A 15,136-nucleotide genomic window follows, 5' to 3' on the forward strand; every position below is an offset into this window, starting at 1 on the left:
ACTCTCCGCAACTATATTCAATGTGCGGGACAAAATTGAGGCTATGATTAAGAAGTTGGAGCTCTTCTCTGTCTGCATTAACAAGGACAACACACAGGTCTTTCCATCACTGTATGATTTTTTTGTGTGCAAATTAACTCAAGCTTACGGACAATGTCAAATGTGATATAGCGAAGCACCTGAGTGAGTTGGGTGCGCAATTACGCAGGTACTTTCCCAAAACAGATGACACAAACAACTGGATTCGCTATCTGTTTCATGCCCTGCCTCCAGTCCACTTACCGATATCTGAACAAGAGAGCCTCATCGAAATTGCAACATGCGGTTCTGTGAAAATTGAATATAATCAGAAGCCACTGCCAGATTTCTGGATTGGGCTGCGCTCAGAGTATCATGTGAGAGTGGATTCTCAGCCCTCACTAGCATGAAAACTAAATACAGGCACAGACAGTGTGTGGAAAATTATTTAAGACTTGAGACTCTCTCCAATATCAAATTTATTTATAATCAAAAATCAAATGTATTTCAAATCAAACTTCAAATGTATTTATAAAGCCCTTCTTACATCCGTTGATATCTCAAAGTGCTGTACAGAAACCCAGGCTAAAACACCAAACAGCAAGCAATGCAGGTGTAGAAGCAATACAACCCAACATTGCAGAGTTATGTGCATCCTTTCAAGCACACCCTTCTCATTAACCTGTGGTGAGTTATTCACAATTTTCGATGAACAAATAAGGTTTCACATGTAAGATGGATAAATAAAGAGCAAAATTATTGATTATTATTATATTATTATTTTTGCCCTGGTCCTATAAGAGCTCTTTGTCACTTACCACGAGCTGGGTTGTGACAAAAACTCACACTCATTCTTATTTTGAATAAATGTATCATATAGTGTGTGTGTGGCAGGCTTACAATGATGGCAAAGAACAACATTTAAGAGTGCGCTGACCCTGGTGCTAGAGGGGGTACGCAGCTGGAGGTTGAATGTTTGAAGGGGTACGGGACTATAAAAAGTTTGGGAACCACTGTCGTAGAGGAAACTGGTCTACTTTTCTATTTATTACAATTTTCTTTAACCAATGTTGGTCTTTAATGCAGGGCCGACAGACAAGTTTCTTTCTTTTTCCCCCTTCCACTTGTCTCTTCCATTTTTGCGGTAATGCTGCAATTAGTTGTTGTAATTTTGTGTATCGCAGACATTTCCATCATTTTCAAATAACCTAAAGTGAGAGGTTGTCATCTGAATAAAGTGAAAAGGCCATTTCTGAACATGTGGTGAGACTGAAGTAACAGGAAACCCATTCTAGTCCAGTCTACTTCCAGTGGGCTCAAACATTTTTCCACAATCAAAAAGACTACATGTGCAACATTTAGTTGTTCAGATAGTATTCCACCGAAGAAGGTATTAGGCTAAAGAGGGGCTGGGGTAGAGGGTTTTGGGTTTGTGGTTAAAAAGTGTTTGGTTTCCGAGGGTATGAAAGGATAATATCTAGGATCTCTGGATCCATCTACCCATGCCTGAGAAATAAGCTACTGAATCAAGATTTGATTCTGCCTGACAGGACTATCAAGTGTACCTAGACAGAATTCACTGGGCAAAAACTGTTTACATCAACTGTGTTTCCACGTCATTTCAACCCCCCCAAAATCTGTGATGACGTTGAATCAACACGGAAAACTGGTTGGATATGCAAAAAGTAATCAACGTAAGGGTATTTCGTCTCAACTTTTAACCTAAATCCAATGACATGGTGACATTTTTTTGTTGATTTCACGTTTCAGATTAGTTGACAACTTAACCGAATGTAAATCAAAATTAGTCGTTGAACTGACGTCTGTGTCCAGTGGAAAGCATGTCTTTTTGGGAGTTAGCAGGTTTTTCTGACTTTGCAAGATGGTAATCGTAGACATACAGTGAATATTAGGCATTATGGATCCTTGTAGTTTCCTAAGAATGAGAATGTAAAATGTTAAATGGGAAAAAGTGGGACTGAGAATTAACTGAGCTAACGGTCTGAACCAAAACTGTGTGTGGGGGGGACAGAGACAGAAAGAGAGAAAGATAGAGCGAGAGAGACAATCCGTCTACCCTTTCAAGGCAGCCACACAAACAGCCGAGCACAGGGGAATTGCAAAGCTTTAGATGTCAATGAATGATGACATTAACAGAGATCAGACAGCCTCCGAGTCAAGGGGCCCCCAAATGTCTGGCGAGCATAAGAGGAATATTTACACGGCAGGATTAACTTTCCTATAAACCATTCACTATGCAGTCGCTCACTCTTTTGACGACTGAGTTTTTGGGAACCGTTCTCTTTCAGATATACTCTCGAGCTCCCCTGTGATTTCTCAAAGTGTTGAGTTGCTAAGTGCCCTTTAAGTCAATGATATACAACTAAAAAGAATATGAAAACATACAGCACATGGAAACCATACCATAGCTAGAGTAACAATATCAGAGTAATGACACATGAATGAGTCAACTTGAATCTACTGGCCAAACATATAGCAACACAGTTATGTTATCTACCTCGATTCAAATAATATTTGTTTTCTTTCAAGTACTTTGAGTTACTTTGAGTACTTTGATTGAGCTTGCCTGGAGTGCTATATGGGTAGGGCTTGCACCTTTGAGTCTATTCCATTGGTTCCATGGTGCCAGGCAAGCCAAATCCAGTACTTAAGTAAAAATACTACTAAGTAATTTTGTTTGGTATCTGTACTTTACTTTACTATTTAGATTTTTGTAAAACTTTTAGTTTTACATAAAATTATGTACTTTTTACTCCATACATTTTCTCTGACACCCAAAAGTAAATTTTCAATGGCTAGCAGGACAGGAAAATGGTCAAATTCATGCACTTATCAAGAGAACATCCCTGGTCATCCCTTTTGCCTCTGATCTGGTGGACTAACTAAACACATATGCATTGTTTATAAATCATGACTGAGTGTAGGAGTGTGCTCCTGGCTACCGTAAATATAAAAAAAACTAGAAAATGTGGCCATCTGGTTTTCTTAATATAGGGAATTTTAAATGATTTATACTTAAAATGTAACTTTCAATTCATAAGTATATTTTAGCAATTACATTTACTTTTGATACTTGAGTATATTTAAAACCAAATACTTTTAGACTTTTACTCAAGCAGTATTTTATTGGGTGACTTTGTCACGTCCTGACCATAGTTCTTATGTGTTTTGCTTGTTTAGTGTTGGTCAGGACGTGAGCTGGGTGGGAATTCTATGTTGCGTGTCTAGTTTGTCTGTTTCTGTGTCCAGCCTAATATGGTTCTCAATCAGAGGCAGCTGTCAATCGTTGTCCCTGATTGAGAATCATATATAGGTGGCTTGTTTTGTGTTGGGATTTTGTGGGTGATTGTTTCCTGTGTCAGTGTTTGTGCCACACGGGACTGTACGGTATGTTCTTTTGTTATTTTGTATAGTGTATTGTTTTCATGTTCATTAAATCATGGAAAATTACCACGCTGCACATTGGTCCTCTGATCCTTCTCGCCTCTCCTCGTCTGAGGAGGAGGATGACTTAGACTGCCGTTACAGACTTTCACTTTTACTTGAGTCATTTTCTATTAAGGTATCTTTATTTTTCTCAAGTATGACAATTGGGTACTTTTTCCACCACTGGATAAATCAAGTGCAACTAAAGCATTTGAAAGAAAACAACTACTATTTGAACACAGGTCTGGTACATAGGAATGGTTAACCCCTTCAACTGATGTCATCTCAGTGTGTTACTGCAGTTGTTGCCCTGCCTAAAAAAAGAATCTAAGGGAAACACTGCCTTAACATTGCTTATTCACCAAAACCATTCTACAGCTAATGCCCGTTACATATTATTGCCAGACACCCTCTTTACCAAAACAATGGTCTTCTATCTTAGGCTTATTGACTTACTGTGGATGTCGCCGAGACACAAGCAACAGTGGCATGCTGAAAAACGTCAAACTCTGGATATCGCTTGTATGGCAAAACAATCTAATATGTGGCATGCATGAAATTGAGCAGGACATTTTCTGGCGAGTGTGTCACACTATTTGTCTCTCTGACCGCAACTGCTCCACCTATCCCAACTTGACTTATATGACCCCAAACAAGACAGACGCAATTGCAACAGGCATATGATAACATTTGGGAAATCAAAACAGCAACAATAGTTAGCTATTCAATTATTTTGTTTATTTCAGCATAAAGACTAACATTGTCCAGTCCTGAAAAGTGTCACGTCTACTCCCGCTCATCCCCTCCTGTGTTCGACGTTGCCGGTATACTAACCACCGGTCCTGGGATCCATCATTACGCATACCTGGCATCAATCATTATGCGCACCTGCACGTCATCATGAGGCACACCTGGACTCTATTACCTCACGTATTACCTCCCCTATATCTGTCACTCCCTTAGGTTCTTTCCCCAGTCAGTATTGTTCCTTTGTTTATGTGTAGACACTACTGTTATGTTGTCTCGGTCCATGTTTTGCTAAACATTTCAAGTGCTTCTCGATTCTTTCTATGCTATTCATAAGCGGTCTGCACAAGGAAGTCCAGACGGAACTGGCCTGTCATGACAACAACCTCTCCTTGGACGCACTCATTGCAATGGCCATCCATCTGGATAACCTACTTCGGAAGCACCGGTACTCTCATCGCTTCTCTCCCTCCCTCAGTTAACACTCCGGATCAGAGCCTGAACACACGCCTCGCAACGGAGACAGCCGGGGCTCTGTCTGTATTGTGGTCAAGGAGGGCTCCAACGGTGTCAGGCATTTCCTAATCCGGGATCAACAAGAGCAGAGGGACGGTCATGTGATTTTCCACCTCCCGGGGAAGGAGTAAGTATTCCATCTTTATCACTTTCTCTTTTTGGTGTCCATCACACTAGTTGACTGTCCCTCATGTATTGTGTCTACAGCATTAGTGGATTCTGGTGCCGTGGGGAACTTTATTGACCAGACCCTCTTAACATCACCCAACCACTCACCCTCACCATGGAGTCCATTCATCAGGAGAACATCCCCTTCATCGCCAGTGCACCAGTTCACAAGATCGGCCTCCCTTGGCTTCAACGCCATAACCCCACCATCTCATGGTCGAGGATGAGAATCAGACTGGTCATGCGAATGCCGGAGGACCTGCTTCCCCCATCCACTGTGGTTCCACGTCGATTGAGAGTCCTGTGGTTGCCCTTCAGCCCAACATCCCGGAGGTATACCAGGACCTGCGGGAGGTATTCTCCAAGACCCGTGAACTGTGCCATCGACCTGCTTGCAGGGTCTGTAACTCTGCGCAGACGCATCTACCCTCTGTCGGTGGCTGAGACCCTGTCCATGGAGCATTACATCCAAGAGGCGCTCCAACAAGGTTTCATCCGCACGTCCACATCTCCTGCGTCGACTGGTTTCTTCGTAGCCAAGAAGAATGGAGGGTTACATCCATGTATTGATAACAGAGGACTCAATGAAATCGCCATGAAGTACCATTACCCTCTCCCGTTGGTGCCTGCAGCCATTGAACAGCTCCGCGGTGCCCAGTTCTTTACCAAACTGGATCTACAAAGTGCATACAATCTCATCCGCATCGAGGGGGTCTACTAGGCTATCCTGGAGGATCACATCACTCACGTTCGAGCAGTCCTGGAACGCCTCCTGGCTAACCACCTGTTCGTCAAGACTGAGAAGTGCCAATTTTAGGCTACCAAATCAGCCCGCAGGGAGTGAGGAAGGACGACAAGAAGGTAGATGCGGTCAGGTCATGGCCAGTCCCAACCACCATAAAGGGGTTACAACGGTTTTTGGGGTTTGCCAACTTCTAATGCCGTTTCATCAGGAATTTCAGCTCCGTTGCCTCACCTCTCTCCTCAAGGGTGGTCCCCGTAGGTTGGTGTGGAGCCCAGCAGCCAACGAGGCCATCGCCCCATTGCTCAAACACCCAGATCCAATGATATACTTTTTGGTGGAGGTGGATGCTTCAGAGGTGGGCGTGGGGGCAGTACTGTCTCAACGACAGGGTAATCGACAGAAATTGTATCCGTGTGCATATTACTCTAACTGTCCCCCACAGAGAGGAATTACAACGTCAGTGATCGAGAGCTCCTGGCGGTGAAGTTGGCATTAGTGGATTGGAGAGACTGGCTGGAGGGAGCCAAGGAACCAGTCGTCATCTTCACTGACTATCAGAACCTGGAGTACATACTGACAGCGACGAGGCTGTTCTGGGTTTTCAGCCGGCCCTGGCTCCGTAGACCCCGGTTGCTGAGTGGTTCAGGCGTGCAGAAGTGTGGAGCGACGCTCACTTGAGACCCAGTGCGCCGTCTACCGTCAAAAGGGACAGGCAGACCACCACCGCAGTGCGACCCCCCCCCCCCCCCCCCCCCCAACAAGGTGACATATAGGTTACAGCTTCACAGTGACTGTGTCTCACCTTTTTCATGTCTCCCTTCTCAGGCCGGTGGTTCCTGGTCCCCTAGCTGATGCTGTCCCCCACAACACCCATCCCCCCCCCCCGGACATCGATGGGGTCCAGCCTATGCCGTCAGATCTCTACTGGACTCCCGACGTCGTGGGGTTCGGCTCCAGTACCTGGTGGACTGGGAGGGGTATGAACCCGTTGGGTTCCGGTGGAGGACATTCTGGATCCCAACATCATCCTTGATTTTCGCCTCCCGGACCGGGATTCATCATTACGCACGCCTGGCATCAGTCATTACACGCACCTGCACGTCATCATGAGACACACCTGGACTCCATTACCTCCCCTAAATCTGGCACTCCCTTAGGTTCTTTCCCCAGTCAGTATTGTTCCTGTGTTTATGTGTAGATGCTACTGTTGTCTCGTTTTATTAAACGTTTCACCTGTACCTGCTTCTCAACTCTCAGCGTCTCCGTTACAACCAGATTAAAAAATGCACCACGGGGGAGAAAGAGCCAACTCCTACAAGGCGACTGAATCAACATTTTCATAATGGCTCCACAACACACATTCTGCCCCCCCCCCCCCCCCCCCCCCCCAATGCTTAACTAAGCAAACAGAGGGAGACTTAAGCAATTTCCTTCCTGCTGGTGTCAGACAACGTGTACATTTAAGTCAATGCCATAAAACCAGTTCTGCCTCAGAGGATGGTAGAAGGGGTGCTGTGACAGCCGGAGTTGATATAGGCCTCTATTTGTTTAAACATCACTCAGCTCAGCCCCTATGAAAATATTGGCTCAGCCCATATGGTGACCCTCAGATTTGACTAAATGGATTGTCCTTGACAATTAGTGAAATGAGCATTTGCAACAAGTGACCTAACCCCTGACTTACATGATAGGCCTAATGATAATGTCACAGCTAAATCTCTAGTGGACCCATTGTAAACTAGGCCTACATGACTAACTTGATGCCCTTTTCTCTGGATTAGTCCAACCATAGTGTGACACTGTAGCTGTTCAAAACCTAGGTCTAGGGTACGTCATCTCTCACTATTTGACCCAGCTACCTCCATATAACCTCGTCCCCAGGCTCAATTGCTACCATGAGATTAACCTACAGTACATGTACAAGGGCTGTGCTTACTTCCTGAGTGATAGTGCAAGATGATACTTCAGTTCAGTCAAAACCATTGGAGTTCCTCTCTGCTGATGGTCTCCTAATGGTCATTTCAAAGAAAAAGGAGTTGAAGTACACTATAATAGATGCCTTACAGCCCATGCCCTTTTATCTTCAGCCGCCATGACACTGTTGATGACAATAGTTGTTCTAAATAGGCTGTGTGTGTGTCTGTCCTAAAATGTAGGATAAGCCTTTGCCACAATTGCTGAAAAGCCTATTCATTCGAATATTTTTTTTATCAGCATAGGCCTGGAAATATTATAGTTTTTAGGGGAATGGTGTTAAAGTTTCATGACATTTTTCCTTCCACTGTAGGCTATATCATTTTATATCAATGAATCCGTAAATATGAGAGAATTGATTATAAACAAGTGAACTTGGAAGTTGAATGCATTTTTCTTGAAAGGATCGGGATGGGGTAGCGGTGGCACAGCAGCGATGCGCACTTGTCAAAGTGATTGCGACAATAACAGGCCTACAATGCACTGCGTCATTTGTGTACATGTGATTTACTGTATGAAGTGTGAGCACATTACACAAGTTCAGTTGTTGATTCGATCCGTGAAGGTTGTGGTACCACTACATTCCTATAACATTAGTTGGACAAAAACAATGCAACTCTTGAGTACCTAATTTGATGGGCTAAGACAAAAACCCATTTCAGTTGGTAGAACAGGCCTAATTGTGTTACTTAATTTCAGCTGTGAATGCTAAGATTTATCTTTTAGTGAAAGGTGAAAAGTGGTGTTACCTGCTGTGGGCATTGGCTAAGTAGGCCTGGCTACATGTTTGAATCTTATTTAATCTCACTCACCAATTAGTAAAACAGCAGGGAGGGGGTCCTTCTTGTATTTGTCAAAGTCAATGACATCCCTATTCACCCAAGGATTTGAATTTCCCCTTAATAGATATGATCCAACTCCCACAAAATGCTGAATATGTATGTGTGTAATATATCACAAAATAATAGCTGAATAATGACAAATGCTCAATCCGGTACAAGCCTAGTTACTGATCAGAAGCTTTGCTGAAGAAAGTGAACATCTGGCAAATAGCCTTCTTAGCTCAGTTATACCAATTTCAGACAGAAAATGTGATATATTACCTGTAATGTATGGCAATGTTTATATGACCCTGATTCAAACAGCCCCTTATTTACCGAGTGGTGCAGCGGTCTAAGGCACTGCATCTCAGTGCTAGAGGCGTCACTACAGACCCTAGTTCGATTCCAGGCTGTATCACAACTGGCCTTGATTGGGAGTCCCATAGGGCAGTGCAAAATTGGCCCAGAGTCGTCCGGGTTTGGCCGGTGTAGGCCGTCATTGTAAATAAGAATTTGTTCTTATCTGCCTTGCCTAGTTAAATAAAGGTAAAATAAAAATAAAATACCACTTTATTGCAAGTATACCCCTTTTATACATATCAGTGGGTAACTGGCAAATATATATATATATTTTTTGAAACCATGGGGGCTGTTTGCATTTTAAATTAAGCAGGTGTTAAACAATGGAAGTGTTATTGAATTTACCCGATACCTGTATTTTGATTACAGGGTCTGTGAAAATGCAGGAATCATGATTAGGTCTTTGGTGGATTTGAATTTGCCATGTGTTTTACCCCTTACCCCTTTCAGATATACCAAAAAACAGGCAAAAAGAAGCAGGCATGGTAAATTTGTGGGATTTTGGTCTGTGTATGAAAGGGATATTACAAGCAAAAACAAGGTCCTTCAACATCTTCTTGCCTAGGGACCCCTTCCCAGGCAAACTGGTGACCCTGGTGACATCAGGTGAATGATAATGGTGAGGAAAAGTAAACAACATTTTAAAATGAATCGTTTTGGTCGATAGTTTGACATTATTTTGACCTCTCTACATCATAACATAGCCTATTAGCTAGAAAGGAAACTCCAAACACATTTTCGCTAAAAGCAGCTGTTACGCCTCGATCACACCTACAGCGTCATTGCAATGTGTGACATCAGGGTCAACATTTCTAAATGGTTTGATATACATTTAAATATGATTTTCTTTCAGTTTCACATGTGTAGTTACAGGAATAAGAGTATAGATAGACACACTGAGACCATAACTCCTAGCAAAACAAAACATCTACACGTCATTCAAATTGTCACATGAAGGGCCTCCCGGGTGGCGCAGCCGCGACCGTGGGGCGACGCACAATTGGCCTAGCATCGTCCGGGTTAGGGAGGGTTTGGCCGGTAGGGATATCCTTGTCTCATCGCGCTCCAGAGACTCCTGTGGCGGGCCGGGCGCAGTGCACGCTAACCAAGGGGGCCAGGTGCACGGTGTTTCCTCCGACACATTGGTGCGGCTGGCTTCTGGATTGGAGGCGCACTGTGTTAAGAAGCAGTGCGGCTTGGTTGGGTTGTGCTTCGGAGGACGCATGGCTTTCGACCTTCGTCTCTCCCGAGCCCGTACGGGAGTTGTAGCAATGAGACAAGATAGTAATTACTAGCGATTGGATACCACGAAAATTGGGGAGAAAAGGGGGTAAAATTAAAAATATATATATACATGTATAATTTAAAAAATTGTCACATGAAACATGGACACTGCATCTTTCTTTGTCATAGTAGTAGCCAGGTGCTTTAGTGCTTTAGTCAACTTGTCAATCATGTATAGCCCTGTTAAACATTTCAGAAGAATATCAAAGATAAACAACAGGTTTTCTATATTTTAAAAAAATAGTTGATATAAGAATTTAATACAAAAATATAATACATCTGGGTTCTGTCAACAAAGTCATTGACAATAATAACCAATAATGAAATCATTACAATCAGTAAACCATTGAAACCACACACCCTTGTTTCAATCCAAACAGTTAGATGTGCAACTGCTAACTTCAGCTAGGGCATATCTCTAGTCTAGCAATAGATACTGTTGTTTTGGCTGAATAGCATCATTTAATAAGATGACCAATGGTTAGATAGGAATGTAGGATATTTCAGTTAGGCTTGGGCGGTATATATTATATACCGTATACCGGGGTATTTTTCAATACCGTCAATACCGTCGAAACTATATCTTTGAAGTTTACCTTTACATTTTAATATTTGTAGCTATTTCTTAAGTAAATACCTGCTGTCAAATTATGCATTGCGTTAGGAGATAAAGCAGATTGCGTTCTTATTTCACCTGTCACATTATTTAACATGATGAAACTTATGTAGTTACCCAGAACAGTTGAGCCAGTCATGTGTTTGTTTGTAAATAGCACAATGGGAGAAAACGGTCCAGCTGTGTCCAGCTGATATATTGAAAGTCTGCAGTGTTTTTTTTGCTTCAATAGAGTGATCAGGGATGTGCAACTATAGTTTTTCTTCACAGAAAATACATTAGCTTAATTTTCATCAGTGCAACACTATTTTTGCTGGCAGCCACACAAGTAGATCAGTTTACAATGAAAAAGCAAGTAATTTTTTTGCAAAAACGATGGATGGCCTTCGTATTTCTAATGCTGAGGCCTATCATAGAAAAAGTGTTACCACCTACATTTCCAAATGTTTTGCTTAAAGGAAATCATGCATTTTACAGGAGAAAAATAGGATGGCTACAGAAAAGTAACAGAGAAAAGTAGCTACGCATCAGTCAGAACGTTGTCTGCTGATAGAATGCCCGTTTGTGAATTCTCATCGGAGTTTAGAAGTGCAACTGAAGCACGAAATTAGTCTGATGCCGAGCAGAAATTACAATAAGAAGCATTTTAGATCTGCGTTTACAAAACGCAGCAAGATATTTGTGTTTTATATTTTCTTCCTTAGTGAATAATGCTGAATTCAAGTTATACCCCTAAGTATAACTTGCTATGTAATAAGTAAGTGGCTAAATGAATAAGTTAAATAAATTAGTAATACATTTTCTCCATTCTCTGCTCGTTAGCTCCTCCCCCCTCTTCTCCAAGCAGAGCAGGCAGGCCCGTGGCCCTAGCGACTCCAGACTCCACACAGACGCAGGTCTGATATATCTTTATGAGCTGGATTGCCTGTCTGCCTTGCCTGTCTTGTTAGCATATTTAGCTAGCAGCCTCCATGGAAACTCGCTATTACTTTTACTAATTTGTAAGCATTCTGGATTATAGGTGCCAAATGGGCTTTTTTTGGCGCCACCTTGTGTACTAAACCGGTAATACTGTAAATCCCGGGGTAGAGAAGGACGGTATGATGATATGATACTGCCCAACCCTAATATCAGTCAGCTAACCATTTACAGTAACAGCAGTTCATTTAATAAGGCTAATACACACTAAATATAATGCAGAAATGGAGAAATCTTACCTTATCTTGATACTGTGGCACAGTATGAGCAACTATTAATCAATGAGTTAATAGATTATAGATTCATAGAATGAAGTTTGAAGTGTGAACTACTTTGAAAGGAGAAGTGTTGGATGTGTACTTGACCAGGCGTTCCACATTTAACCCCACCTACATTTGAACATCGAAATATCGAGTAGTTTTTTGGGTTTTACTTTATTCAAAACGAATAATGAGGAAGTTTTCACGTTCCCGATTGCTCCGTTTTAACTTGGAAAACAAAAGGTACACGGACCGTACGTAATCTTATTTCAGGAACATTAATTTAATGTTATCTATAAAGTAGACTAACTACTGTATCTTGACCACCTTAACAACATATACACCAAAATGTTCTGTTAATCCTCGAGGTCAACATGAATTCCCACACTTTGGCTGTTGTTAAATCGTGTGCAGTATCACACAAGGTCTTCATCACTTGACTGTCATTCAGAAAATCCTTTCCTGAATCAGCTGTTGCGGATAATGTCTCCGTGTAACTAAACAGCTAGACATCAAACAACTATTATGCGTAATTATTGAATAATCCTGTTAATGACAGTATCGATTTTTTGTTTCATTAATCATATTAAAGTTACTCTTTCTGTTTGAAGTACTGGATTTTGCAATCACATACATTATTTTTGATGTGTGCCCATGAAAACGGGTTTCACACCTTAACATAGGGCGATACGAAATGTTATGAGGTTACAGTACACTTCCCGAGATCGCCACACACAAAAAAGAGTCCGACAGCAATATCCAGGAATTTCACCAGATCAAGGTCAATGTGTGATTAAATTCTTAAATACTTAGTATATGATATAACAACAAACAACATTATCATAAATGTAAGGAAAGAAAGGTAGTGTTTTATGTAAAACGATTTTTTTCCAAGGCATGAGAAAGGGTTTAAACATAGGTTTTGATTCACCTCATGAATTATATTGAATGTATCTATGTTCCCCCTTTAAAATTAGTATTATGAATGACTTTGTAACAGCTCGAAACATTTGTCCACTACAAGAAATGCACACTGGAACCCTAGTTCATAAAAACAACCAAGTACATTCATTTTCAATGGAACGTTGCGTTTGCCCTGTAACTTTCTGTGTGGATAAATCGAACATATGCATCAAATTATATAAGTAGAAGGCTTGACAGAAGGTGAATGTTGAACTTTTGTTCCACCCATGTCCAGATGATGCTGCGTACCGTTTTGCGCAAAAACACTGTAGGTGTGTTAGGCATTAAGCTGGTTAAAAAAAAAGGTTAGCTATGTGTTGCCAAAAATGTGTTATGTGTTAGCTATATGTTGGTGTCCGAGTCAAGAAAGCTTCCCTGCAGCCAGCGGCACTTGACTGGTAGCCTGTTTGCGGGTGCTTTTACAAAGCCTATGTCAGATACTCCAGTGAGTGTAATTTGTGTAATAAAGTTGACATCATTTGAAAGAAGATATTATCCTCTTTTATACTGCAGGTATGTAATTCACAATCCGTTTATACTGTTTGTTGCTAGCTGTATTCATACAAACTTTGATATAAAACATATATATTTCCCCCTTTTATATATATATTTTAGTGGACCCCTGATTGAATACCCCTGATCTAAAACTTTAGATAATATCACACCATGAGGGGAAATTGGTAATTATTCCCCACAAAAGCGGTGTGGTATTGTAGGGAAGAAGGGGGCAGGAGCTGTGGCGGTGGGCTTGTCAAAAACGTGTTCCCTTTGCCTCTATATAGCCTACAAACCGTTATTCAAATCGTATGTGTAGGCTTGTTGAGCAGCTACATAACATGGTAATGTAGTTTAGTCCTAAACTGTGATATTAGACTGTGAATAACAACAATATCAAAATAGCCTATATGTAATCATTAAAATCATAACTTTTTAAGTGAATGAAATGGTGTATTCTTGTGCCAAACAGTTGCCTAGAACAATATAAAGAAAGCAAAGCTAACCGACGGGTAAAATGAATAAGCACTCACCTAGACAAATTATTGTAGAAAACATCCACCGAATAACCGAAAAAACTGTCCTTAGGTCCAGTGTAGACGACGCGGTTTTCCGTTTCCAAGTTAAACGTTGCGCACTGCTGGATAAAAACCAATGTAAGTACAACGAACAGGGCGCAATAACCTGGATTTCGCGGGGTTGAGTTGACTGAAATTGTTGCAAATTGCCGTCCAGTGCCCATTTCTTTTGTGCGTCTTTTCTTTCATCGAATCGCTAAATACTGTTAAATATGTTGCGAGGTGTGGAACTCATCATTCGCCTGCGTAATATGTTTGGTAATGCATATTCCAGCAGAGACCATTAATTCATTGTGAATTGAATAGGACCCAGTTACACTCTGCTTCTCGCTCTCATAGGCTACTTGATTTAGACTCGGGGAGGGAGATACATTTTGGGGTGGAGCTTTGGATATTAAACATGGGATGTGGGAGCACTCATTACCTGTTTTGGTGTGTGTGTGTGTGTGTGTGTGTGTGTGTGTGTGTGTGTGTGTGTATTCTATGAGATGTAGGCCTATCAAAGTCGATGAAAAAAAGCCTAGCATAGATTGTTATAATTTTGTGAAGATATAATGCATTTTCAACAGGGCACTTCATTTAAAGACAAGGGGTGGGGAATGGTGGGGCAGCAGAGATAAACACAGAAATATAATTAATAGAACCAGCGTCCCCATTCAAGTCAATGGTGGCATAATGAGTGGACTGGCCGCCATTTCGAGTGTACCCATCCCTAGGGGTGCGTTCGTAAATTCACTCTGGCTATCTAATCTGATTTCAGAACATGTCATCTGAGTGTGCCAGAGTGCAGAATAACTGATGAATTTATAAACGCTCAACACCCATTGAATACGGCCGGTGCCAGTAAATGTCGGCAAATAAACGTAGTTATATTGTTGCCAGCATCACAGTTACAGTCACCAACGCTCTGGATAACATGAAAACAGCCTTACCAGCTCTTCTTGAGCGAGTAAAATGGTCACAGTGAGGTTCTCTCATTTTTGTCTGGAAGTAGCTATCTAGCGAACGCTAGCCAGTTAGCTTAGGTGCTTGACTGCCATTGTGAGGTCAGAACGCTCTCAGATCAACCATACTCCTCAGCCAGAGCGTCCAGTGTGCACCCTAAATGCATGAAGTATACCCTTCAATCTATGCTGTGATTTGTTAAATCAACTCAACTGACATTA

The 15,136-nt window shown here is 41.7% G+C and overlaps 1 protein-coding gene across 1 annotated transcript in view; it reads right to left on the minus strand.

Moving 5' to 3' along the window:
- LOC120022004 (integrin alpha-5-like) overlaps nt 1-14,134 on the minus strand; it is a 51,669-nt gene extending 37,535 nt beyond the window's left edge. The window contains exon 1 of the mRNA XM_038965809.1: nt 13,926-14,134. Coding sequence (XP_038821737.1) covers nt 13,926-14,134 — 209 coding nt within the window. The remainder of the gene's footprint in view (nt 1-13,925) is intronic.
- Between the last annotated feature and the right edge of the window lie 1,002 nt (nt 14,135-15,136).

Source organism: Salvelinus namaycush, chromosome 2, assembly GCF_016432855.1.
Source record: "Salvelinus namaycush isolate Seneca chromosome 2, SaNama_1.0, whole genome shotgun sequence".
Taxonomy (NCBI): domain Eukaryota; kingdom Metazoa; phylum Chordata; class Actinopteri; order Salmoniformes; family Salmonidae; genus Salvelinus; species Salvelinus namaycush.